Raw genomic sequence first — 26015 nt, 5'->3', positions numbered from 1 at the left:
TATAATCAACCAGTGGTCTACCGTGTGGATGAAAGGCTCTTGGTGCTCCAGCCAGGCATCAGGGCTGTGCCTCTGAGGTGGGAGAGCCAACTTCAGGACACTGGTCCACAAGAGACCTCCCAGCTCCACGTAATACCAAACGGCGAAAATCTCTCAGAGATCTCCATCTCATCATCAAGACCCAGCTTCACTCAACGACCAGCAAGCTACAGTGCTGGACACCCTATGCCAAACAACTAGCAAAACAGGAACACAGCCCCATCCATTAGCAGAGAGGCTGCCTAAAATCATAATAAGGCCACAGACACCCCAAAATACACCACCAGACATGGACGTGCCCACCAGAAAGACAAGATCCAGCCTCATCCACCAGAACACAGGCACTAGTTCCCTCCACCAGGAAGCCCACACAACCCACTGAACCAACCTTAGCCACTGGAGACAGATACCAAAAACAACGGGAACTACGAACCTGCAGCCTGTGAAAAGGAGACCCCAAACACAGTAAGATAAGCAAAATAAGACGACAGAAAAACACACAGCAGATGAAGGAGCAGGGTCAAAACACACCAGACCTAACAAATGAAGAGGAAATAGGTAGTCTACCTGAAAAAGAATTCAGAATAAGGATAGTAAGGATGATCCAAAATCTTGGAAATAGAATAGACAAAATGCAAGAAACATTTAACAAGGACCTAGAAGAACTAAAGCGGAACCAAGCAACGATGAAAAACACAATAAATGAAATTAAAAATACTCTAGATGGGATCAATAGCAGAATAACTGAGGCAGAAGAACGGATAAGTGACCTGGAAGATAAAATGGTGGAAATAACTACTGCAGAGCAGGATAAAGAAAAAAGAATGAAAAGAACTGAGGACAGTCTCAGAGACCTCTGGGACAACATTAAACGCACCAACATTCGAATTATAGGGGTCCCAGAAGAACAGGAGAAAAAGAAAGGGACTGAGAAAATATTTGAAGAGATTATAGTTGAAAACTTCCCTAATATGGGAAAGGAAATAGTTAATCAAGTCCTGGAAGCACAGAGAGTCCCATACAGGATAAATCCAAGGAGAAACACACCAAGACACATATTAATCAAACTATCAAAAATTAAATATAAAGAAAACATATTAAAAGCAGCAAGGGAAAAACAACAGATAACACACAAGGGCATCCCCATAAGGTTAACAGCTGATCTTTCAGCAGAAACTCTGCAAGCCAGAAGGGAGTGGCAGGATATACTTAAAGTGATGAAGGAGAAAAACCTACAACCAAGATTACTCTACCCAGCAAGGATCTCATTCAGATTTGATGGAGAAATTAAAACCTTTACAGACAAGCAAAAGCTGAGAGAGTTCAGCACCACCAAACCAGCTTTACAACAAATGCTAAAGGAACTTCTCTAGGCAAGAAACACAAGAGAAGGAAAACACCTACAATAACAAACCCAAAACATTTAAGAAAATGGGAATAGGAACATACGTATCGATAATTACCTTAAATGTAAATGGATTAAATGCTCCCACCAAAAGACACAGACTGGCTGAATGGATACAAAAACAAGACCCATATACATGCTGTCTACAAGAGACCCACTTCAGACCTAGAGACACATACAGACTGAAAGTGAGGGGATGGAAAAAGATATTCCATGCAAATGGAAATCAAAAGAAAGCTGGAGTAGCAATTCTCATATCAGACAAAATAGACTTTAAAATAAAGACAATTACAAGAGACAAAGACGGACACTATATAATGATCAAGGGATCGATCCAAGAGGAAGGTATAACAATTGTAAATATTTATGCACCCAACATAGGAGCACCTCAATACATAAGGCAAATACTAACAGCCATAAAAGGGGAAATCGACAGTAACACAATCATAGTAGGGGACTTTAACACCCCACTTTCACCAATGGACAGATCATCCAAAATGAAAATAAATAAGGAAACACAAGCTTTAAATGATACATTAAACAAGATGGACTTAACTGATATTTATAGGACATTCCACCCAAAAACAACAGAATACACATTTTTCTCAAGTGCTCATGGAACATTCTCCAGGATAGATCATATCTTGGGTCACAAATCAAGCCTTGGTCAATTTAAAAAAATTGAAATCGTATCAAGTATCTTTTCCGACCACAACGCTATGAGACTAGATATCAATTACAGGAAAAGATCTGTAAAAAATACGAACACATGGAGGCTACACAATACACTACTTAATAACGAAGTGATCACTGAAGAAATCAAAGGGGAAATCAAAAAATACCTAGAAACAAATGACAATGGAGACACGACGATCCAAAACCTATGGGATGCAGAAAAAGCAGTTCTAAGAGGGAAGTTTATAGCAATACAAGCCTACCTCAAGAAACAGGAAACATCTCGAATAAACAACCTAACCTTGCACCTAAAGCAATTAGAGAAAGAAGAACAAAAAAACCCCAAAGCTAGCAGAAGGAAAGAAATCATAAAGATCAGATCAGAAATAAATGAAAAAGAAATGAAGGAAACAATAGCAAAAATCAATGAAACTAAAAGCTGGTTCTTTGAGAAGATAAACAAAATTGATAAACCATTAGCCAGACTCATCAAGAGAAAAAGGGAGAAGACTCAAATTAATAGAATTAGAAATGAAAAAGGAGAAGTAACCACTGACACTGCAGAAATACAAACGATCATGAGAGATTACTACAAGCAACTCTATGCCAATAAAATGGACAACCTGGAAGAAATGGACAGATTCTTAGAAATGCACAACCTGCCAAGACTGAACCAGGAAGAAATAGAAAATATGAACAGACCAATCACAAGCACTGAAATTGAAACTGTGATTAAAAATCTTCCAACACACAAAAGCCCAGGACCAGATGGCTTCACAGGCGAATTCTATCAAACATTTAGAGAAGAGCTAACACCTATCCTTCTCAAACTCTTCCAAAATATTGCAGAGGGAGGAACACTCCCCAACTCATTCTACGAGGCCACCATCACCCTGATACCAAAACCAGGCAAAGATGTCACAAAGAAAGAAAACTACAGGCCAATATCACTGATGAACATAGATGCAAAAATCCTCAACAAAATACTAGCAAACAGAATCCAACAGCACATTAAAAGGATCATACACCATGATCAAGTGGGGTTTATCCCAGGAATGCAAGGATTCTTCAATATACGCAAATCAATCAACGTGATACACCATATTAACAAATTGAAGGAGAAAAACCATATGATCATCTCAATAGATGCAGAGAAAGCTTTCGACAAAATTCAACACCCATTTATGATAAAAGCCCTGCAGAAAGTAGGCATAGAGGGAACTTTCCTCAACATAATAAAGGCCATATATGACAAACCCACAGCCAATATTGTCCTCAATGGTGAAAAACTGAAACCATTTCCACTAAGATCAGGAACAAGACAAGGTTGTCCACTCTCACCACTATTATTCAACATAGTTTTGGAAGTGTTAGCCACAGCAATCAGAGAAGAAAAAGAAATAAAAGGAATCCAAATCGGAAAAGAAGAAGTAAAGCTGTCACTGTTTGCAAATGACATGATACTATACATAGAGAATCCTAAAGATGCTACCAGAAAACTACTAGAGCTAATCAATGAATATGGTAAAGTAGCAGGATACAAAATTAATGCACAGAAATATCTTGCATTTCTATACACTAATGATGAAAAATCTGAAAGTGAAATTAAGAAAACACTCCCGTTTACCATTGCAACAAAAAGAATAAAATATCTAGGAATAAACCTACCTAAGGAGACAAAAGACCTGTATGCAGAAAATTATAAGACACTGATGAAAGAAATTAAAGATGATACAAATAGATGGAGAGATATACCATGTTCTTGGATTGGAAGAATCAACATTGTGAAAATGACTCTACTACCCAAAGCAATCTACAGATTCCATGCAATCCCTATCAAACTACCACTGGCATTTTTCACAGAACTAGAACAAAAAATTTCACAATTTGTATGGAAACACAAAAGACCCCGAATAGCCAAAGCAATCTTGAGAACGAAAAATGGAGCTGGAGGAATCAGGCTCCCTGACTTCAGAGTATATTACAAAGCTACAGTAATCAAGACAGTTTGGTACTGGCACAAAAACAGAAATATAGATCAATGGAACAGGATAGAAAGCCCAGAGGTAAACCCACGCACATATGGTCACCTTATCTTTGATAAAGGAGGCAAGCATATACAGTGGAGAAAAGACAGCCTCTTCAATAAGTGGTGCTGGGAAAATTGGACAAATACATGTAAAAGTATGAAATTAGAACACTCCCTGACACCATACACAAAAATAAACTCAAAATGGATTAAAGACCTAAGTGTAAGGCCAGACACTATCAAACTCTTAGAGGAAAACATAGGCAGAACACTCTATGACATAAATCACAGCAAGATTCTTTTTGACCCAGCTCCTAGAGAAATGGAAATAAAAACACAAATAAACAAATGGGACCTAATGAAACTTAAAAGCTTTTGCACAGCAAAGGAAACCATAAACAAGACCAAAAGACAACCCTCAGAATGGGAGAAAATATTTGCAAATGAAGCAACTGACAAAGGATTAATCTCCAAGATTTACAAGCAGCTCATGCAGCTCAATAACAAAAAAACGAACAACCCAATCCAAAAATGGGCAGAAGACCTAAATAGACATTTCTCCAAAGAAGATATACAGATTGCCAACAAACACATGAAAGAATGCTCAACATCATTAATCATTAGAGAAATGCAAATCAAAACTACAATGAGATATCATCTCATACCGGTCAGATTGGCCATCATCAAAAAATCTAGAAACAATAAATGCTGGAGAGGGTGTGGAGGAAAGGGAACACTCTTGCACTGTTGGTGGGAATGTAAATTGATACAGCCACTATGGAGAACAGTATGGAGGTTCCTTAAAAAACTACAAATAGGACTACCATACGACCCAGCAATCCCACTACAGGGCATATACCCTGAGAAAACCATAGTTCAAAAAGAGTCATGTACCAAAATGTTCATTGCAGCTCTATTTACAATAGCCAGGACATGGAAGCAACCTAAGTGTCCATTATCGGATGAATGGATAATGAAGATGTGGCACATATATACAATGGAATATTACTCAGCCATAAAAAGAAATGAAATGGAGGTATTTGTAATGAGGTGGATGGAGTTAGAGTCTGTCATACGGAGTGAAGTAAGTCTGAAAGAGAAAAACAAATACCGTATGCTAACACATATATATGGAATCTAAGGGAAAAAAAAAAAAAAAGGCCATGAAGAACCTAGTGGCAAGACGGGAATAAAGACAGAGACCTACTAGAGAATGGACTTGAGGATATGGCGAGGGGGAAGGGTGAGATGTGACAGGGTGAGAGAGTGTCATGGACATATATACACTACCAAATGTACAATAGATAGCTAGTGGGAAGCAGCCGCATAGCACAGGGAGATCAGCTCAGTGCTTTGTGACCACCTAGAGGGGTGGGATGGGGAGGGTGGGAGGGAGGGAGATGCAAGAGGGAAGAGATATGGGAACATATGTATATGTATAACTGATTCACTTTGTTATAAAGCAGAAACTAACACACCATTGTAAAGCAATTATACTTCAATAAAGATGTTAAAAAAAAAAAAAAATCAAAAAAAAAAAAAGCCCGCAAACACATGGAGGCTAAACAATACATTACTAAATAACCAAGAGATCACTGAAGAAATCAAAGGGGAAATCAAAAAATACCTAGAGACAAATGACAATGAAAACACGATGATCCAAAACCTATGGGATGGGGCAAAAGCAGTTCTAAGAGGGAAGTTTATAGCTATACAAGCCTACCTCAAGAAACAAGAAAAATCTCAAATAAACAATCTAACCTTACACCTAAAGGAACTAGAGAAAGAAGAACAAACAAAACCCAAAGTTAGCAGAAGGAAAGAAATCACAAAGATCAGAGGAGAAATAAATGAAATAGAAACAAAGAAAAAAATAGCAAAGATCAATAAAACTAAAAGCTGGTTCTTTGAGAAGACAAACAAAATTGAAATACCATTAGCCAGACTCATCAAGAAAAAGAGGGAGTGGACTCAAATCTATAAAATTAGAAATGAAAAAGGAGAAGTTACAACAGACACCGCAGAAATACAAAGCATCCTAAAAAAAAAAAAATAGTTATTGAGCACCTACTATGTATAAAGCAATGCCATCCTAGGGGCTCTGGAAGGCATGAATGAATCAAAGATTCTGTTCTCAGGGAACTTAAATTTGGGGACAAAGAGGAGAGAGGGCAAAGGGCATGTGAATAAATACACATTATCACTAGGTTTGGGGTGGGAGGGTGGCACTGATGACACCTGAGCTTTCCAAGTTGTTCATTATATTTGGAAGTTTTATCAACATTATGAAGTTTCTGGACTTCCTTCCTGGAACAAAGAACTAGATATGAGGCCCTCAAGACTTTTGGATTCCATGTTCTGCAGCGATGATTCTGCTTAAAAAAATACAGGGCTAAAGTTCATGAAACTTGAAAGTCCTGATGCTCCCTCCCTCTAGACCACCGTCATGGAATTTAGATAGGGAGCAATAGATTAGACTAAACAGAATCTACTGTCTTCTTCAAATCCACCTCCCCTACCATTATTCCCCTGGTCCCACCCTGCCTCTAACCCAGACTATTTCAAAAAATAAATTAAAGGAGAAAACCACATTAATAGGAAACCTTGTCTTGGTCAAAGCTGCCATATATAGTTGTATTCAACTGAGTCTACGTGAATGGTGACCCTAGAGCTGTCTGGGACACAACCTGCTACTGTACATGCGTCCCCCAAAGTAGCAGCTGGTTCTCATGCCATTCTTGGCCATGGTCTCCATAAATTGGTCAAGGCAGAGTTGGTGAAACTCCCAGCAGCTTAGGGAATCCTTAACCTGAGGAAAGTCAGACAAGAAGAATAGCTCTAGGATCACCTTACATGTCCAGACCTGAGCTGTCCTCAGAGGCTAGAGTTCAACTAGGCCTGATGAAATTTTCTCAGATTACCTTGAGTTAAAATTTTTTAATTACTCCATTCTTCTGAGAATTCTTCCTTGACCTTCTTAGCTAAAGTTGCTCCCTCCATTTTTCACTAGTTTATACCATCCTGGTTTTGTCTCCTTTATAATACCATTATTTGTAAACAATATATTTGACCACTTACTTGAGTTTTTCTGTCTCTTCCCTCTAGACCATAACAGCAAGCTCCACGTCTGTTTTGATCACTGCTTTATTCTCAGCTGAGAACAGTTGTGTGTGATAGGTACTCAGAGAAATGTTTTCTGATTAATAAATGACTGACAGGAAAGGACAAAGGACATATACCATAAAGGTCAAGTTTCCCTTCATTCAGACATGAACCCAGCAGAAATAGCAAATTATGAGGACAATATTCATATAGTTTGCACAGAGAGGTTAATTAAGTCTTTAAACATATATGTAATTTTGTATCTAGAACTCTACCTAAACTTTTCCTCCCCATCATCTAGTTGAAGGATTGGACTGAACAGTCTCTGAGATCCCTTTCAGCTGTAACATAGCATGACCTATGATGCACATCTGGGGAGACCAATCCATTTCCCATCTCTGATCTCTGACCTCTGATCTCTTTAAACCAGAAGCAGGGCTAGTACTGCCATCAACTGCAGAGAGGAATAGCTTGTTTCTAAGATAACTGAAAACAAGTCAATACTGACATTATTTTTGAGACACTTCTGCTCCTGGTAGTACTGGCTCTGACTTAGATACATTAGATACATTATAATTTCCTTATAATGCTTAAAGGCAGGATGTGGTTCAGCTTAAGTATGTGTCCTTGGAGATGTCTAACTATAAGTGACCTCCGATTAGATCGTTACATCATGTTCTCCCAATAATTGTCCTTGGATGGGTCATTATTCATGGACCACAGTGACCCAAAGCACTTTTCTCTCCACCTGTTCCCTGAGCATGCTGCCTCTCTCCCCTCACGTACTGGGCATTTTTTGTTTGGACCACTCAGCTTATACTTTTCCTGTCTCTTGAAAAGAGAAGTTTAATTCTCATTCAAGTATCTACCTGCATATCTACCATATGCACTGGGAAAAACTGACCCTACTCCTAGCTCTATGGGTGAACCTTGACTAACTTAAACCACAAACTGGCTGAGTGTGCTCAGAATGGCTGAGCACTAGGGGACACTCCTGGTTATGTCATCCTGCAGTTCCAGTGAGAGGAGGGAGCTGTCCTCCCTAGTGAGTTACTGTAGCTCCATCCCTGACAGCTAGATCTCAGCTGTGGGTTCTTCTGGGAACTCTGTAGAGTTCATAGCAAAGGTCCAGATCCCAGTCCTGAAGACCAGGGAGCTCTACCCTTGGATGGCTAGTTTAGTAGTAAAGCCTGGATCTAGTCTCAAGGTTCATGGGACAAGATCAAGAAGTGAAAATTCCTAGAAGAGAACAAAACCAAAAAATACCCCTATCTTACACCACTCATAAAAATTAATTCAAAATGGATTAAAGACTTAAACATAAGGCCTGATAACTGTAAATTCCTAGAAGAAAACATAGGGAAGAAGATCCTTGACATTGGCCTTGGCAATGATTTTTTGGATATGGCACAAAAAGCACAAGCAACCAAAGCAAAAATCAACAATTGGGACAACATCAAACTAAAACCTTCTGCACAGCAAAAGAAACAATCAACAAAATGAAAAAGTAACTTATGGAATGGTAGAAAATATATGCAAACCATGTATCAGATAAGAAGTCAATATCCAGAATATATTTTAAAACTCATACAACTCAATAACAAACAAAAAAAATATCTGATTTAAAAATGCACAGAGGAACTAAAAATAGAACTACCATACGACCCAGCAATCCCACTACTGGGCATATATCCTGAGAAAACCATAATTCAAAAAGAATCATGTACCACAATGTTCACTGCAGCTCTATTTACAATAGCCAGGACATGGAAGCAACCTAGGTGTCCATCGACAGATGAATGGATAAAGAAGATGTGGCACATATATACAGTGGAATATTACCCAGCCATAAAAAGAAACGAAATTGAGTTATTTGTAGCGAGGTGGATGGACCTAGAGTCTGTCATACAGAGTGAAGTAAGTCAGAAAGAGAAAAACAAATACCGTATGCTAACACATATATATGGCATCTGAAAAAAAACCGTCATGAAGAACCTAGGGGCAAGATGGGAATAAAGACCCAGAACTACTAGAGAATAGACTTGAGGACACGGGGAGGGGGAAGGGTAAGCTGAGACAAAGTGAGAGAGTGGCATGGACATATATACACTACCAAATGTAAAATAGGTAGCTAGTGGGAAGCAGCTGCACAGCACAGGGAGATCAGCTCGGTGCTGTGTGACCACCTAGAGGGGTGGGATGGGGAGGGTGGGAGGGAGGGAGACACAAGAGGGAGGAGATATGGGGATATATGTATATGTATAGCTGATTCACTTTGTTATAAAGCAGAAACTAACACACCACTGTAAAGCAATTATACTCCAATAAAGATGTTAAAAAAATAAAATAAAATAAATGTGCATGTTTATTTGCTAACAAAAAACAAATGGACAGAGGAACTGAATAGACATTTTTCCAAAGAACACATCCAAACAGCCAACAGGTATACGAAAAGAAGCTCAATGTCACTAATCATCAGGAAATGCAAATCAAAGCCACAATGAGATATTGCCTCATACCTGTTAGAGTGGCTATCATTAAGAAGATAAGAGATAAGTGTTGGCAAGGATGTGGAGAAAGGGAACCCTTCTGCACTGTTGGAATGTAAATTTGGTGTAGCCAATATGGACAACAGTATGAAGATTCCTCAAAAATTAAAAACAGAACTACCACATGATCCAGCAATCTCACTTCTGCCTATATATCCAGAGGAAATGAATACAGGATATGTAAACTTTAAATGATATCTGCACTCCCATGTTTATTTCAGCATCATTCACAATAGCCAAGACATGGAAACAACATGTCTGTCAGATGAACAGATAAAGATGTGGTATATATAGTGTATATACACAGTGTATATACACAATGGAATATTATTCAGTCATGAGAAAGAAGAAAATCTTGCCATTTGTGACAACATGGTTGGAACTTGAGGGCATTATACTAAGTGAAATAAGTCAGAAAGACAAATACTGTATGATCTCACTTATATGTGGAATCTAACAAACAAACAAACAAACAAAAAACTGAACTCATAGAAACAGAGAGTAGAATGGTGGTTACCAGGGTCTGGAGATTGCAGGGAATTGGGAGATGTTTTTTAAGTGTACAACATTACAACTAGTAGATTTAAAAGTCCTGGAGATCTAATGCACAGCATAGTGATTATAGTCAACAACAGATATATTATAAACTTCTAAGTTGCTAAGAGACTAGATCTTAATTGTTCTCACCACAAAAAAAGAAATGATAATTGTGACATGATAAAGGTGTTAGCTAACACCACCGTGGTAATCATATTGCAATATATGTGTATCAAATCAACACACTGTACACCTTAAACTTACACAATGTTATTTATCAATTATATCTCAATTTTTTTAAAAAATAAAGAAATACTAATCTACCCCCTCAAAAAGAAAAAACTCTCACAAAATCAGAAAGACAGGAACAGCCAAAGCCAAAAAAGGCAATGAAACTAGCATATAAAGATACTCAACATCACTAATTATTAGAGAAATGCAAATCAAAACTACAATGAGGTATCACCTCACACCGGTCAGAATGGCCATCATCAAAAAATCTACAAACAATAAATGCTGGAGAGGATGTGGAGAAAAGGGAACCCTCCTACACTGTTGGTGGGAATGTAAATTGGTACAGTCATTATGGAGAAGAGTACAGAGGTTCCTTAAAAAACTAAAAATAGAGCTACCATATGATCCTGCAATCCCACTCCTGGGCATACACCCGGAAAAAACCCGTAATTCGAAAAGATACATGCACCCCAATGTTCATTGCAACACTATCTACAATAGCCAGGACATGGAAGCAACCTAAATGTCCACTGACAGGAGTGGATAAAGAAGATGAGGTACATATATACAATGGAATATTAATCAGCCATAAAAAAAGAATGAAATAATGTCATTTGCAGCAACATGGATGGACCTAGAGATTATCATACTAAGTGAAGTAAGTCAGACAGAGAAAAACAAAAATCATATGATATCGCTTATATGTGGAATCTAAAAAGAAAAAAGGTACAAATGAAGTTATTTACAATACAGAAATAGAGTCACAGATGTAGAAAACAAACTCACGGTTACCAGAGGAATAAATTGGGAGACTGCGGCTGACACATATACACTACTATATATAAAATAGATGACCAATAAGGACCTACTGTACAGCACAGGGAACTCTTCTCAATACTCTGTAATGACCTATATGGGAAAAGAATTTTTAAAAGAGTGTATATATGCATAAATATAACTGATTCACTTTGCTGTACAGCACAAATTAACACAATATTTTAAATCAACTATACTCCAATAAAAATTTTAAAAATAAAAAATAAATAAAATAAATAACCAACAAGGACCTACTGTAGAGCACAGGGAACTCTGCTCAATATTCTATAATAACTTAAGTGGGAAAAGAATTTGAAAAAGAATAGATACATGTATATGTAAAAAAAATTAAATCTGTTTTTGAGATGCTTAATTTAAAAAAAAAGAAACTAGCATGTAAAGGGAGAGCAGTGAACCTTTCCTGGCTACACGCCACTCCACCCTACATCTATGTTAGGTGTTCCGGCTGTAAATTCCCATTGCCCTCACCTCTATCAGTATTTATCCAGTGTATTGTAAATGCAAAACTTTTCCTCCGTTCCTTCAGTTCCTAATGATTCTGGACTCATCATTGACTCCTCTCTTTCCCTCATCCTATACAAATAATCCATCAATAAATCCCATTGGCTTTATATTAAACATATGTTCCAAATATTTACAACCATTTCTCAGTAACTCATCACAACCATCTTAGTCCAAGCCACTATCTTGCCTGTACTAATAAGACAAGCCCATTAAGTAGAGTCCCTGAATCTACTCTCAGCCCCCTTTGCTCTCCACAGAGTAGTCAGAGTAATTTTTTTTTAATTTATTTATTTATTTATTTATGGCTGTGTTGGGTCTTCGTTTCTGTGCGAGGGCTTTCTCCAGTTGCGGCGAGCGGGGGCCACTCTTCATCAGGGTGCGCGGACCTCTCACTATCGCGGCTTCTCTTGTTGCGGAGCACGGGCTCCAGACGCGCAGGCTCCGTAGCTGTGGCTCACGGGCTTAGTTGCTCCGCGGCATGTGGGATCCTCCCAGACCAGGGCTTGAACCCGTGTCCCCTGCATTGGCAGGCAGACTCTCAACCACTGCGCCACCAGGGAAGCCCCCAGAGTAATTATTTTAACACTTAGGTCAGATCCTGTTACTCCTCTGCACAAAGTCCTCCAAAGTGCTCAACAGTGAAAGTAAAATTTGAAGTCCTCACCACAGCTTCCTAAGACTATTTGTCCTGACCTCACTCTCCCCTTCACTCTTTCTGTCCAGTCATGCTGGTCTTGTTGCTTGAAGCCTAAAATGCTCTTCTCCTCAATATTTACGTGGCTTGCTCCCTTACTTCATCTAGATCTCTGTTCAAACACCACCTCTTCTGAGAGGAGGCCCCTGATCAATTTATCTTAAAAGGTCATTTCTTTCCTTTCTATCCTCTTACCTGCTTCATTTTCCTTCAAAGTGCTTATCACTTGTTTGTTTGCTGTCTGTCTCCTACTATTAGAATGTTAACTCCCATGTGGACGGGGATCAATGCCAAACTCTGCCTTTTCCCAGTAACAGTTGAAGTGTTAAAGGCATAAATAGCCTAAGACCACAGAGCCATTAAAACACAAGTTCTATTACTACCTCCTTCTTAAATTTGGGCAAGTGAACCTCTTTGTCTCTATGTTTCCTTCCCATAAGGCACATGTGATAAAATGTATTTTACAAAATGAAAAGATGAGGCTCTATCTTTCTAGCTTCATTATTCAAGGTCTGGCTTGGCATCTATTATTATTTGATCCATCCAAAAAAGTTAATGAATTATAAAAATATGCTTTGGAGGAGGAGGGAGGGGCAAGATGGCGGAAGAGTAAGACGCGGAGATCACCTTCCTCCCCACAGATACATGAGAAATACATCTACACGTGGAACTGCTCCTACAGAACACCCACTGAACGCTGGCAGAAGACGTCAGACCTCCCAAAAGGCAAGAAAATCCCCACGTACTTGGGTAGGGCAAAAGAAAAAAGAAATAACAGAGACAAAAGAATAGGGACGGGACCTGCACCAGTGGGAGGGAGCTGTGAAGGAGGAAAGGTTTCCACACACTAGGAAGCCCCTTCGTGGGCAGAGACTGCGGGTAGCAGAGGGGGGAAGCTTCGGAGCCACGGAGGAGAGCGCAGCCACATTGGTGCGGAGGGCAAAGCGGAGATTCCCGCACAGAGGAGCGGTGCCGACCAGCACTCACCAGCCCGAGAGGCTTGTCTGCTCAGCCGCCGGGGCGGGCGGGGCCTGGGAGCTGGGGCTCGGGCTTCGGTGCTAGCCGGGAGGGAGTCTGGGAAAAAGACTGCAGCTGCCAAAGAGGCAAGAGAATTTTTCTTGCCTCTTTGTTTCGCGGCGCGCAAGGAGAGGGGATTCAGAGCGCCGCCTAAACGAGCTCCAGAGACGGGCGCGAGCCGCGGCTATCAGCGCGGATCCCACAGCAACAGGGACGCAGAGGGAAAAACGGAGAGATCCCCGCACAGAGGCTCGGCGCCGAGCAGCACTCACCAGCCCGAGAGGCTTGTCTGCTCACCCGCCGGGGCGGGCGGGGGCTGGGAGCTGAGGCGCGGGCTTCGGTCGGATCCCAGGGAGAGGACTGGGGTTGGCTGCGTGAACACAGCCTGAAGGGTCTAGCGCACCACAACTAGCCGGGAGGGTGCACGAGAAAAAGTCTGCAGCTGCCGAAGAGGCAGGAGACTTTTTCTTGCCTCTTTGTTTCGCGGCGTGCAAGGAGAGGGGATTCAGAGCGCCACTTAGGCGAACTCCAGAGACGGGCGCGAGCCGCGGCTATCAGCGCGGACCCCAGAGACGGGCATGAGACGCTAAGGCTGCTGCTGCCGCCACCAAACAGCCTGTGGGCGAGCACAGGTCATTCTCCACACCGCCCCTCCCGGGAGCCTGTGCAGCCCGCCACGGCCAGGCTCCCATCCGGGGACAACTTCCCCGGGAGAGCGCACGGCGCGCCTCAGGCTGCTGCAACGTCACGCCGGCTTCTGCCGCCGCAGGCTCGCCCCACCTCCTCCGTACCGCTCCCTCCCCCCGGCCTGACTGAGCCAGAGCCCCCGAATCAGCTGCTCCTTTAACCCCGTTCTGTCTGGGCGGGGAACAGACGCCCTCAGGGGACCTACATGCAGAGGCGGGTCCAAATCCAAAGCTGAACCCCGGGAGCTGTACGAACAAAGAAGAGAAAGGGAAATCTCTCCCAGCAGCCTCAGAAGCAGCGGATTAAAGCTCCACAAACAACTTGATGTGCCTGCATCTGTTGAATACCTGAATAGACAACGAATCATCCCAAATTTAGGAGATGGACTTTGGGAGCAGGATATATTAACTTTTCCCCTTTTCCTTTTTTTTGTGAGTGTAGATGTGCATGCTTCTGGGTGAGATTTTGTCTGTATAGCTTTGCTCTCACCGTTAGTCCTAGGGTTAGGTCCGTCCGTTTTTTTTTTTGTTTTTTTTTTTTAAAAACTTTTTTTCCTAATAAATGTTTTCTTAATAATTTTTTCCTTATTTTCTATTTTTAAAAAAATTTTTAATAAGTTTTTTCATATTTTTTATTTAAAAAAATTTTTTTTTCTTAATAAATTTTTTCTAAATAATTTTTTTCTTATTTTTAGTATAAAAAATTAATAAATCTATTTTTAAAAATTAAAAAAAATTTTTTTTCTTAATAAATTTACTCTTAATAATTTTTTTTATTTTTTATTATAATTGCTTTATTTTATTTTATTTTATCCTTTTTTTCTTTCTTTCCATTTTTTCTCCCTTTTATTCTGAGCTGTGTGGATGAAAGGCTCTTGGTGCTCCAGCCAGGCATCAGGGCTGTGCCTCTGAGGTGGGAGAGCCAACTTCAGGACACTGGTCCACAAGAGACCTCCCAGCTCCACGTAATACCAAACGGCGAAAATCTCTCACAGATCTCCATCTCAACATCAAGACCCAGCTTCACTCAACGACCAGCAAGCTACAGTGCTGGACACCCTATGCCAAACAACTAGCAAGAGAGGAACACAGCCCCATCCATTAACAGAGAGGCTGCCTAAAATCATAATAAGGCCACAGACACCCCAAAACACACCACCAGACGTGGACGAACCCACCAGAAAGACAACATCCAGCCTCATCCACCAGAACACAGGCACTAGTTCCCTCCACCAGGAAACCTACACAACCCACTGAACCAACCTTAGCCACTGGAGACAGATACCAAAAACAACAGGAACTATGAACCTGCAGCCTGTGAAAAGGAGACCCCAAACACAGTAAGATAAGCAAAATGAGATGACAGAAAAACACACAGCAGATGAAGGAGCAGGGTCAAAACACACCAGACCTAACAAATGAAGAGGAAATAGGTAGTCTACCTGAAAAAGAATTCAGAATAATGATAGTAAGGATGATCCAAAATCTTGGAAATAGAATAGACAAAATGCAAGAAACATTTAACAAGGACCTAGAAGAACTAAAGAGGAACCAAGCAACGATGAAAAACACAATAAATGAAATTAAAAATACTCTAGATGGGATCAATAGCAGAATAACTGAGGCAGAAGAACGGATAAGTGACCTGGAAGATAAAATGGTGGAAATAACTACTGCAGAGCAGGATAAAGAAAAAAGAATGAAAAGAACTGAGGACAGTCTCAGAGACCTCTGGGACAACATTAAACGCACCAACATTCGAATTATAGGGGTCCCAGAAGAACAGGAGAAAAAGAAAGGGACTGAGAAAATATTTGAAGAGATTATAGTTGAAAACTTCCCTAATATGGGAAAGGAAATAGTTAATCAAGTCCTGGAAGCACAGAGAGTCCCATACAGGATAAATCCAAGGAGAAACACACCAAGACACATATTAATCAAACTGTCAAAAATTAAATATAAAGAAAACATATTAAAACCAGCAAGGGAAAAACAACAAATAACGCACAAGGGAATCCCCATAAGGTTAACAGCTGATCTTTCAGCAGAAACTCTGCAAGCCAGAAGGGAGTGGCAGGATATACTTAAAGTGATGAAGGAGAAAAACCTACAACCAAGATTAATCTACCCAGCAAGGATCTCATTCAGATTTGATGGAGAAATTAAAACCTTTACAGACAAGCAAAAGCTGAGAGAGTTCAGCACCACCAAACCAGCTTTACAACAAAGCTAAAGGAACTTCTCTAGGCAAGAAACACAAGAGAAGGAAAACACCTACAATAACAAACCCAAAACATTTAAGAAAATGGGAATAGGAACATACGTATCGATAATTACCTTAAATGTAAATGGATTAAATGCTCCCACCAAAAGACACAGACTGGCTGAATGGATACAAAAACAAGACCCATATACATGCTGTCTACAAGAGACCCACTTCAGACCTAGAGACACATACAGACTGAAAGTGAGGGGATGGAAAAAGATATTCCATGCAAATGGAAATCAAAAGAAAGCTGGAGTAGCAATTCTCATATCAGACAAAATAGACTTTAAAATAAAGACAATTACAAGAGACAAAGACGGACACTATATAATGATCAAGGGATCGATCCAAGAGGAAGGTATAACAATTGTAAATATTTATGCACCCAACATAGGAGCACCTCAATACATAAGGCAAATACTAACAGCCATAAAAGGGGAAATCGACAGTAACACAATCATAGTAGGGGACTTTAACACCCCACTTTCACCAATGGACAGATCATCCAAAATGAAAATAAATAAGGAAACACAAGCTTTAAATGATACATTAAACAAGATGGACTTAATTGATATTTATAGGACATTCCACCCAAAAACAACAGAATACACATTTTTCTCAAGTGCTCATGGAACATTCTCCAGGATAGATCATATCTTGGGTCACAAATCAAGCCTTGGTCAATTTAAAAAAATTGAAATCGTATCAAGTATCTTTTCCGACCACAACGCTATGAGACTAGATATCAATTACAGGAAAAGATCTGTAAAAAATACAAACACATGGAGGCTACACAATACACTACTTAATAACGAAGTGATCACTGAAGAAATCAAAGGGGAAATCAAAAAATACCTAGAAACAAATGACAATGGAGACACGACGATCCAAAACCTAATGGATGCAGCAAAAGCAGTTCTAAGAGGGAAGTTTATAGCAATACAAGCCTACATCAAGAAACAGGAAACATCTCGAATAAACAACCTAACCTTGCACCTAAAGCAATTAGAGAAAGAAGAACAAAAAAACCCCAAAGCTAGCAGAAGGAAAGAAATCATAAAGATCAGATCAGAAATAAATGAAAAAGAAATGAAGGAAACAATAGCAAAAATCAATGAAACTAAAAGCTGGTTCTTTGAGAAGATAAACAAAATTGATAAACCATTAGCCAGACTCATCAAGAGAAAAAAGGAGAAGACTCAAATTAATAGAATTAGAAATGAAAAAGGAGAAGTAACCACTGACACTGCAGAAATACAAACGATCATAAGAGATTACTACAAGCAACTCTATGCTAATAAAATGGACAACCTGGAAGAAATGGACAGATTCTTAGAAATGCACAACCTGCCGAGACTGAACCAGGAAGAAATAGAAAATATGAACAGACCAATCACAAGCACTGAAATTGAAACTGTGATTAAAAATCTTCCAACACACAAAAGCCCAGGACCAGATGGCTTCACAGGCGAATTCTATCAAACATTTAGAGAAGAGCTAACACCTATCCTTCTCAAACTCTTCCAAAATATTGCAGAGGGAGGAACACTCCCCAACTCATTCTACGAGGCCACCATCACCCTGATACCAAAACCAGGCAAAGATGTCACAAAGAAAGAAAACTACAGGCCAATATCACTGATGAACATAGATGCAAAAATCCTCAACAAAATACCAGCAAACAGAATCCAACAGCACATTAAAAGGATCATACACCATGATCAAGTGGGGTTTATTCCAGGAATGCAAGGATTCTTCAATATACGCAAATCAATCAACGTGATACATCATATTAACAAATTGAAGGAGAAAAACCATATGATCATCTCAATAGATGCAGAGAAAGCTTTCGACAAAATTCAACACCCATTTATGATAAAAGTCCTGCAGAAAGTAGGCATAGAGGGAACTTTCCTCAACATAATAAAGGCCATATATGACAAACCCACAGCCAATATTGTCCTCAATGGTGAAAAACTGAAACCATTTCCACTAAGATCAGGAACAAGACAAGGTTGCCCACTCTCACCACCATTATTCAACATAGTTTTGGAAGTGTTAGCCACAGCAATCAGAGAAGAAAAAGAAATAAAAGGAATCCAAATTGGAAAAGAAGAAGTAAAGCTGTCACTGTTTGCAGATGACATGATACTATACATAGAGAATCCAAAAGATGCTACCAGAAAACGACTAGAGCTTATCAATGAATTTGGTAAAGTAGCAGGATACAAAATTAATGCACAGAAATCTCTTGCATTCCTGTATACTAATGATGAAAAATCTGAAAGTGAAATTAAGAAAACACTCCCGTTTACCATTGCAACAAAAAGAATAAAATACCTAGGAATAAACCTACCTAAGGAGACAAAAGACCTGTATGCAGAAAATTATAGGACACTGATGAAAGAAATTAAAGATGATACAAATAGATGGAGAGATATACCATGTTCTTGGATTGGAAGAATAAACATTGTGAAAATGACTCTGCTACCCAAAGCAATCTACAGATTCAATGCAATCCCTATCAAACTACCACTGGCATTTTTCACAGAACTAGAACAAAAAATTTCACAATTTGTATGGAAACACAAAAGACCCCGAATAGCCAAAGCAATCTTGAGAACGAAAAATGGAGCTGGAGGAATCAGGCTCCCTGACTTCAGACTATATTACAAAGCTACAGTAATCAAGACAGTTTGGTACTGGCACAAAAACAGAAATATAGATCAATGGAACAGGATAGAAAGCCCAGAGATAAGCCCACGCACATATGGTCACCTTATCTTTGATAAAGGAGGCAAGCATATACAGTGGAGAAAAGACAGCCTCTTCAATAAGTGGTGCTGGGAAAATTGGACAGGTACATGTAAAAGTATGAAATTAGAACACTCCCTAACACCATACACAAAAATAAACTCAAAATGGATTAAAGACCTAAGTGTAAGGCCAGACACTATCAAACTCTTAGAGGAAAACATAGGCAGAACACTGTATGACATAAGTCACAGCAAGATCCTTTTTGACCCAGGTCCTAGAGAAATGGAAATAAAAACACAAACAAACAAATGGGACCTAATGAAACTTAAAAGCTTTTGCACAGCAAAGGAAACCATAAACAAGACCAAAAGACAACCCTCAGAATGGGAGAAAATATTTGCAAATGAAGCAACGGACAAAGGATTAATCTCCAAGATTTACAAGCAGCTCATGCAGCTCAATAACAAAAAAACAAACAACCCAATCCAAAAATGGGCAGAAGACCTAAATAGACATTTCTCCAAAGAAGAGATACAGATTGCCAACAAACACATGAAAGAATGCTCAACATCATTAATCATTAGAGAAATGCAAATCAAAACTACAATGAGGTATCATCTCACACCGGTCAGAATGGCCATCATCAAAAAATCTAGAAACAATAAATGCTGGAGAGGGTGTGGAGAAAAGGGAACACTCTTGCACTGTTGCTGGGAATGTAAATTGATACAGCCACTATGGAGAACAGTATGGAGGTTCCTTAAAAAACTAAAAATAGAACTACCATACGACCCAGCAATCCCACTACTGGGCATATACCCTGAGAAAACCATAATTCAGAAAGAGTCATGTACCAAAATATTCATTGCAGCTCTGTTTACAATAGCCAGGACATGGAAGCAACCTAGGTGTCCATCATCGGATGAATGGATAAAGAAGATGTGGCACATATATACAATGGAATATTACTCAGCCATAAAAAGAAATGAAATGGAGGTGTTTGTAATGAGGTGGATGGAGTTAGAGTCTGTCATACAGAGTGAAGTAAGTCAGAAAGAGAAAAATAAATACAGTATGCTAACACATATATATGGAATCTAAGGGAAAAAAAAAAAAAAGAGGTCATGAAGAACCTAGTGGCAAGATGGGAATAAAGACACAGACCTACTAGAGAATGGACTTGAGGATATGGGGAGGGGGAGGGGTGAGATGTGACAGGGTGAGAGAGTGTCATGGACATATATACACTACCAAATGTAAAATAGATAACTAGTGGGAAGCAGCCGCATAGCACAGGGAGATCAGCTCGGTGCTTTGTGACCACCTAGAGGGGTGGGATAGGGAGGGTGGGAGGGAGGGAGATGCAAGAGGGAAGAGATATGGCAACATATGTATATGTGTAACTGATTCACTTTGTTGTAAAGCAGAAGCTAGCACACCATTGTAAAGCAATTATACTTCAATAAAGATGTTTAAAAAAAAAAAAATATGCTTTGGAGCCTAAAATAGTTTTCTTTTGACCCTTTACTTTCCTTTTCTTTTTATGTGTTAACTTACCATTTGTATTTCTTCTCCTGTGAAATACTTATTCATGCCTTTTGCCCATTCTAAATTTTATCTGTTTTTCGATTATTGCAATATAGCTCTTTATTTGTCTATAACATCTTTTTCTGATATAAACTTTTGGGGAAATTTTTTAATGTAAAATTCTAGCTTGGCAATTATTTTCTTTCAGCACTTTAAGATCTTATGCCAATATTTTCTGGATCCCATTGTTTTTGTTGAGAAGTCAAATGTCTTATTGTTGTTCCTTTAGAGGTAAATGTATCTTTCTTCTCTGACTACTTTTAAGATGCTTCTCTTTGTGTTGATTTTCATCAGTTTCCTTATGTGACTAGTCATGGTTTTCATTCTATTTACCCTGCTTGGGTTCACAGAGAATCTTTGTATTAATGGCTTGATGCATCAGTTTGGGAAATTCTTGACCATTATCTCTTCAAATATTCTTCTACCCCATTCTCTTTCTGCTTATAGAATTCAAATTCTATAGATCTATTATGTCTCTTATACTCTTTTATATATTTTCCATTTTTTTTTCTCCACCCTCCAGTATGGATATTTCTACTCACCCATTGTATAGCTCATCAATCCCCCTTTACCTGTGTCTTATTTGCTGTTAAACCCATCTACTTGGGTCTTAATTTCAGGTGTAGGATTTTTTAATTTCTAAAATTTCCATTTGATATTTTTCTGTATAGATTCTTATTCTCAGTGAAATTCTCCATTTTGTGGGTCACTTCTTGGTCTGCTTTTCTAGATTCTATTTCTTTCTCTTGGCTTGATTTATCATTTTTTATTGAATACTAAATGTTGTACATGAAAAGCTGTGGAGTCTACATTATATCACTCCAGAGAAGATACTCCCTATTCTCTGCCAGATGCTGTAGCGGCACATAACATCAACCCAGTCAGGATCCCATCTTGCTCAAGATTTGTTTTCAGTCCTCATTAGGTTCACAGTATTTCTGGTTCTTTCCGCACTCCTAGAGATTAGGCCTCCCAGGGGTCCCAACTGAGAATCTAGGATGTTTCCTATGCTTCCTCCTCCTTAATGGGCCCTGAACTCAAGTTTTGTCTCCACAGCACTAAGATTCCACTCTGTTTCAACAGCCTTCTGGTTGCTTACTCTACATATATTAAACAGTAAATGTCTCAAAGGGAAAACTGATCACTGCAGCATCTGATCCACTCCTCTCCAAGTTCTTGGGCCCTTGACTCCTGGTTTTCTTGCAAGCCTGGACTCTAATAGTTGTCTCCCCAGCTTCATGAAATTGCTAAAAGCTCAGAAGTCCTCTCTGACCCTTAGAAGCCAAACCACTGCCCAGAGTCTCAGCATCTTATCCATGTCTATACTTACTAAATGCCCCATGAAGAAGGTAGCACATAAAATAAAATATGCTTATTTCAATGAGCCTTCTTTCTTTCCAGAATCTGGCCCTTCAAATCATAGCAGGCTTGGCATCTCTCTGATGCTTTCAAACAAAGCTTTCTTTTGTACTTTATCCACATTTTCTAGGCATTCTTGGCAGATGCAATGGTCTGGTACAAGTGATAGCCTTATCACAGCCAGAAACCTAACACATTGTGTATTAAATCATCATTTTTTATTTTTTTTATTTATTTTTTTAAAACATCTTTATTGGAGTATAATTGCTTTACAATGATGTGTTAGTTCCTGCTTTATAACAAAATGAATCAGCTGTACATATACATATATCCCCATATCTCCTCCCTCCTGCGTCTCCCTCCCATCCTCCCTATCCCACCCCTCTAGGTGGTCACAAAGCACCGAGCTGATCTCCCTGTGCTGTGCAGCTGCTTCCCACTAGCTACCTATTTTACATTTGGTAGTGTATATATGTCCATGCCACTCTCTCACTTCGTTCCAGCTTACCCTTCCCCCTCCCTGTGTCCTCAAGTCCATTCTCTACATCTGCGTCTTTATTTCCTGCCCTGCCCCCAGGTTCTTCATAACCAATTTTTTTTTAATCATCAATTTTTAAAAACCAAAACAGGTTTCAGTAAAAGCATCATGTTTTCCCTACAATAAAATAATTTGTTAAGGAACATAGGCTGATTGGATATAAAATAATTGTATTTTTCATGTAGAACACAGGAAAATTTTTCACTGGTGGCAGAGTTTTCTTGCAACAGAAAGCACTTCTGAAAAGTTACCATTTTCATGTTTTCTTCTTCAGGAAGAAAACAAAGCACATTCACTTTTTTTATGATTCCATTTATTTATTTATTTATTTATTTAAATTATTATTTTTTTTTTTTTTAATGGTGGGAGTACGGTTTATTAAGCTGTGTCTTAGTACAGGCGCTGGGGCTTGCCCATGGTGCTCTTAATGTACAAAGCCCGAACGTTCTGCCAATTTTTCTTGAGCAATGACATCAGGAAGTTGACAGCTAAGTGGATGTTGTACACAAGCTCATCATCTGTCATTTTCACGTGGCCAACAGCCACTGCCAGACACAGCACCTTCTTCATCTGGAACTTGATTGTGGACTTCACTTCATCAACTTTGGCCACCATGTTCTCATTGTGGGTCAGCAAGGAAGGGAACTTGCCGGCCTTATTCAGGCCTGGGCCCAGGATTCGTGGGATCTGCTTGATCAGAGACTCTGAAGCCAAAAAGGCATCATACTTCTTGGCCAGCTTCTTGACCAGTTTCTTATTCTTGTTGAGTTTCTTCAGAGCCTCGATGTCCATGTGGGGGATATCCACAGCCTTGGCCTCATCACAATGCTGCTGGTCCCCCAAAACACACACGGAAAACTTGGGGCGGGGAGTGGACTTAAGCCTGACGGTGCCCGAGAAGCGTTTGTCCTTCTGAGGGTCATAGTTCTTCAGGCTTATCTGAAGCTCCACCGTCTCCAAAAACTTCCGGCGCTTGCGCTGGTTCCCGTGCAGGACTTCCCGCACTGCCTCGTAGAGGGTGTCTTGGGAGACTTTGCTGCTCATATTCCCTGGCGCCGCGAGAACCGGAAAAGAGCTAAATTAATTTTTTTATTGGAGTATAGTTGCTTTACAATGTTGTGTTAGTTTCTGCTGTACAGCAAAGTGAATCAGCTATACGTATACATGTATCCCCTCTTTTTTGGATTTCCTTCCCATTTAGGTCAGAGCATTGAGTAGAGTCCCATGTGCTATACAGTAGGTTCTCATTAGTTATCTATTTTATACATGGTAGTGTATATATGTCAATCCCAATTTCCCAATTCATCCCACCTCCCCTTCCCCCTTGGTATCCATACATTTGTTCTCTACGTCTGTGTCTCTATTTCTGAACAAATCACATCTATTCAGTCTTCGTATGTGGTGGGGCAGTTTGGAGGGTTGCTATGCAAGAAGCAATCTATAATATCAGAGGGATGGGAGTTATCAGACAGATAGGAGTCAACAAGGTCGAGTCTCATAGGCCACTGAAAAGACTTCGCATGTTACTCAGTCTCTCTTTTCTACCTTCTCCCATCTCTGAATAGCGTGTACATGTGGTTATGGTCAGAATTTGTTCCTCGGTGCTCATTAACTGAAAATAACACCAATGTCCTAGAACGTTGTCACCAGATAATAGCTTCCAGCAATGACAGAAATGCATTTATATTTCCAAGCCAAAGCAATTGATCCTCCTGGCAATATTCAAGGGCACTGACAGCACTTAGGCTGGGCCCTGTGATTAATGCAGATTTAATCAGTTTCTCAGATGGATATCAGTGCAGAGCTGTGACAGTGCCCCTGCAGACCCCAACACACTGATTGGTGTACACAACAGAACCACTGTGGCTGAAGCCAATCAAAGACTGGACCAGTTCATCCCAGGGGCATTGAACTCTTATGAATAAGCTGCTTTCTGACTGGCTCAAGTCACTGTTACTGTTTATTAATTTTGCCAATAAATAAAGCTTATCCACATTCATTGGATCCAATTGGTTGGCCCCGATCCCAGGCCACATAACTAATGCCACATTGTGTTGGAATATTTCTGAACTGACATGTGGCAGGCAGAGAGATTCTAAATGAGTTCATCGCCACCAGGGCTCTGACCAAAAAAAAAAAAACCGTCAAATTAATGCAGAATAATGGATTGGCCAAACGGCCAGCTGCTATCTTCCTGTCCCAGCACATTGTCATTCATCCCTAGAAATTGTGTCCAACTGGTTATGGCAAGGAAGTTCTTGAAATATCCCACTGTGTGTAAGAATAGGAAATCTTAACTCCAGCACCTTGGCCACTTTCCATTTTGAATAATTATATTCCATATGCCAAGAATTTCCTCTGCCTTAGGCCTTCAGAAATATAGCTGGATGGGGTCTCAGTACCCCCAATCTCAACGCTTCATCCCAGAAGAATCTTTACTCATGGTAGTGCTAATTAGAGAAGTTTTTACACACATACACACGTGCACACACACACACACACACAATCAGAGGCAAGTATGTTTTTCCATACACATGACAACTTTATGCCTACCATTAAAAAGGTATGAGCATATTTAAAACAATACTCAATTGGGGAAAAAATGTATAATTTGGTTCACTATTGGGCATTCGTAGCAGAGGTTTATTGGTTTCTGCATCACAAGGGAGCTCATTATAATAGAAGCTTTGCCTGGAGTGCAGCACAAATAGGGGACTGGCCCCATTTCCTGGGCTTTTGGTGGCGGGGAGGGTAGAGAAAGGGGAGCTGTAATGCTCCAGACGGCTGAGGCCAAAAGCAAATTGAGGAATGTAGGGGAGGAAAACTTTTCCTTCTACCCTTCTAGGTTCTTTGGCTGGTCTAATGCTCAAATTGACATAAGACAGATTAACAGGAGAAAAACCAATTTAATTTTGTACGCACGGGGGTGCCATAAAAATATGAGGCACAAAGGCAAGATGGGCGGTTGAGGCTCATATGCCATCCTGAGCTAAAGAATGGCATAGGGGCCTGGGGCTTCCAAGGGGAGGACAACTCACAGGACAGTAAGTAGAGCAGAAGTATAGTAATTAGATGTTTGCCCTGCCATAGGGATAGGTCATTCAGATGAAAACTTATCTCTGGTAATAGTTCTCTATTACATAAATTCTTTTATGTAGTTAAAGGGGAGGTAGAAAGCTCTTCCTGAGGCTCTTGGGCCT

General features: G+C 39.8%; 1 protein-coding gene and 1 long non-coding RNA gene across 2 annotated transcripts in view; one reads left to right on the top strand and one right to left on the bottom strand.

Annotated features, from left to right (window-relative positions):
* The window catches only part of LOC133085504 (uncharacterized), a 35213-nt gene that overhangs the window by 5114 nt on the left and 4084 nt on the right, over window positions 1-26015 (top strand). The window lies entirely within an intron of this gene.
* LOC133085503 (large ribosomal subunit protein uL1-like) lies at window positions 23166-23870 on the bottom strand. The gene has a single exon (XM_061182593.1). The coding sequence runs from the start codon at window positions 23857-23859 to the stop codon at window positions 23206-23208; it is 654 nt and encodes a 217-aa protein (XP_061038576.1). The 5' UTR covers window positions 23860-23870; the 3' UTR covers window positions 23166-23205.

Source organism: Eubalaena glacialis, chromosome 2, assembly GCF_028564815.1.
Source record: "Eubalaena glacialis isolate mEubGla1 chromosome 2, mEubGla1.1.hap2.+ XY, whole genome shotgun sequence".
Classification (NCBI taxonomy): Eukaryota; Metazoa; Chordata; class Mammalia; order Artiodactyla; family Balaenidae; genus Eubalaena; species Eubalaena glacialis.
The sequence above is the reverse complement of the archived record's forward strand: the minus strand, read 5'-3'. Positions and strand labels throughout refer to the sequence as shown.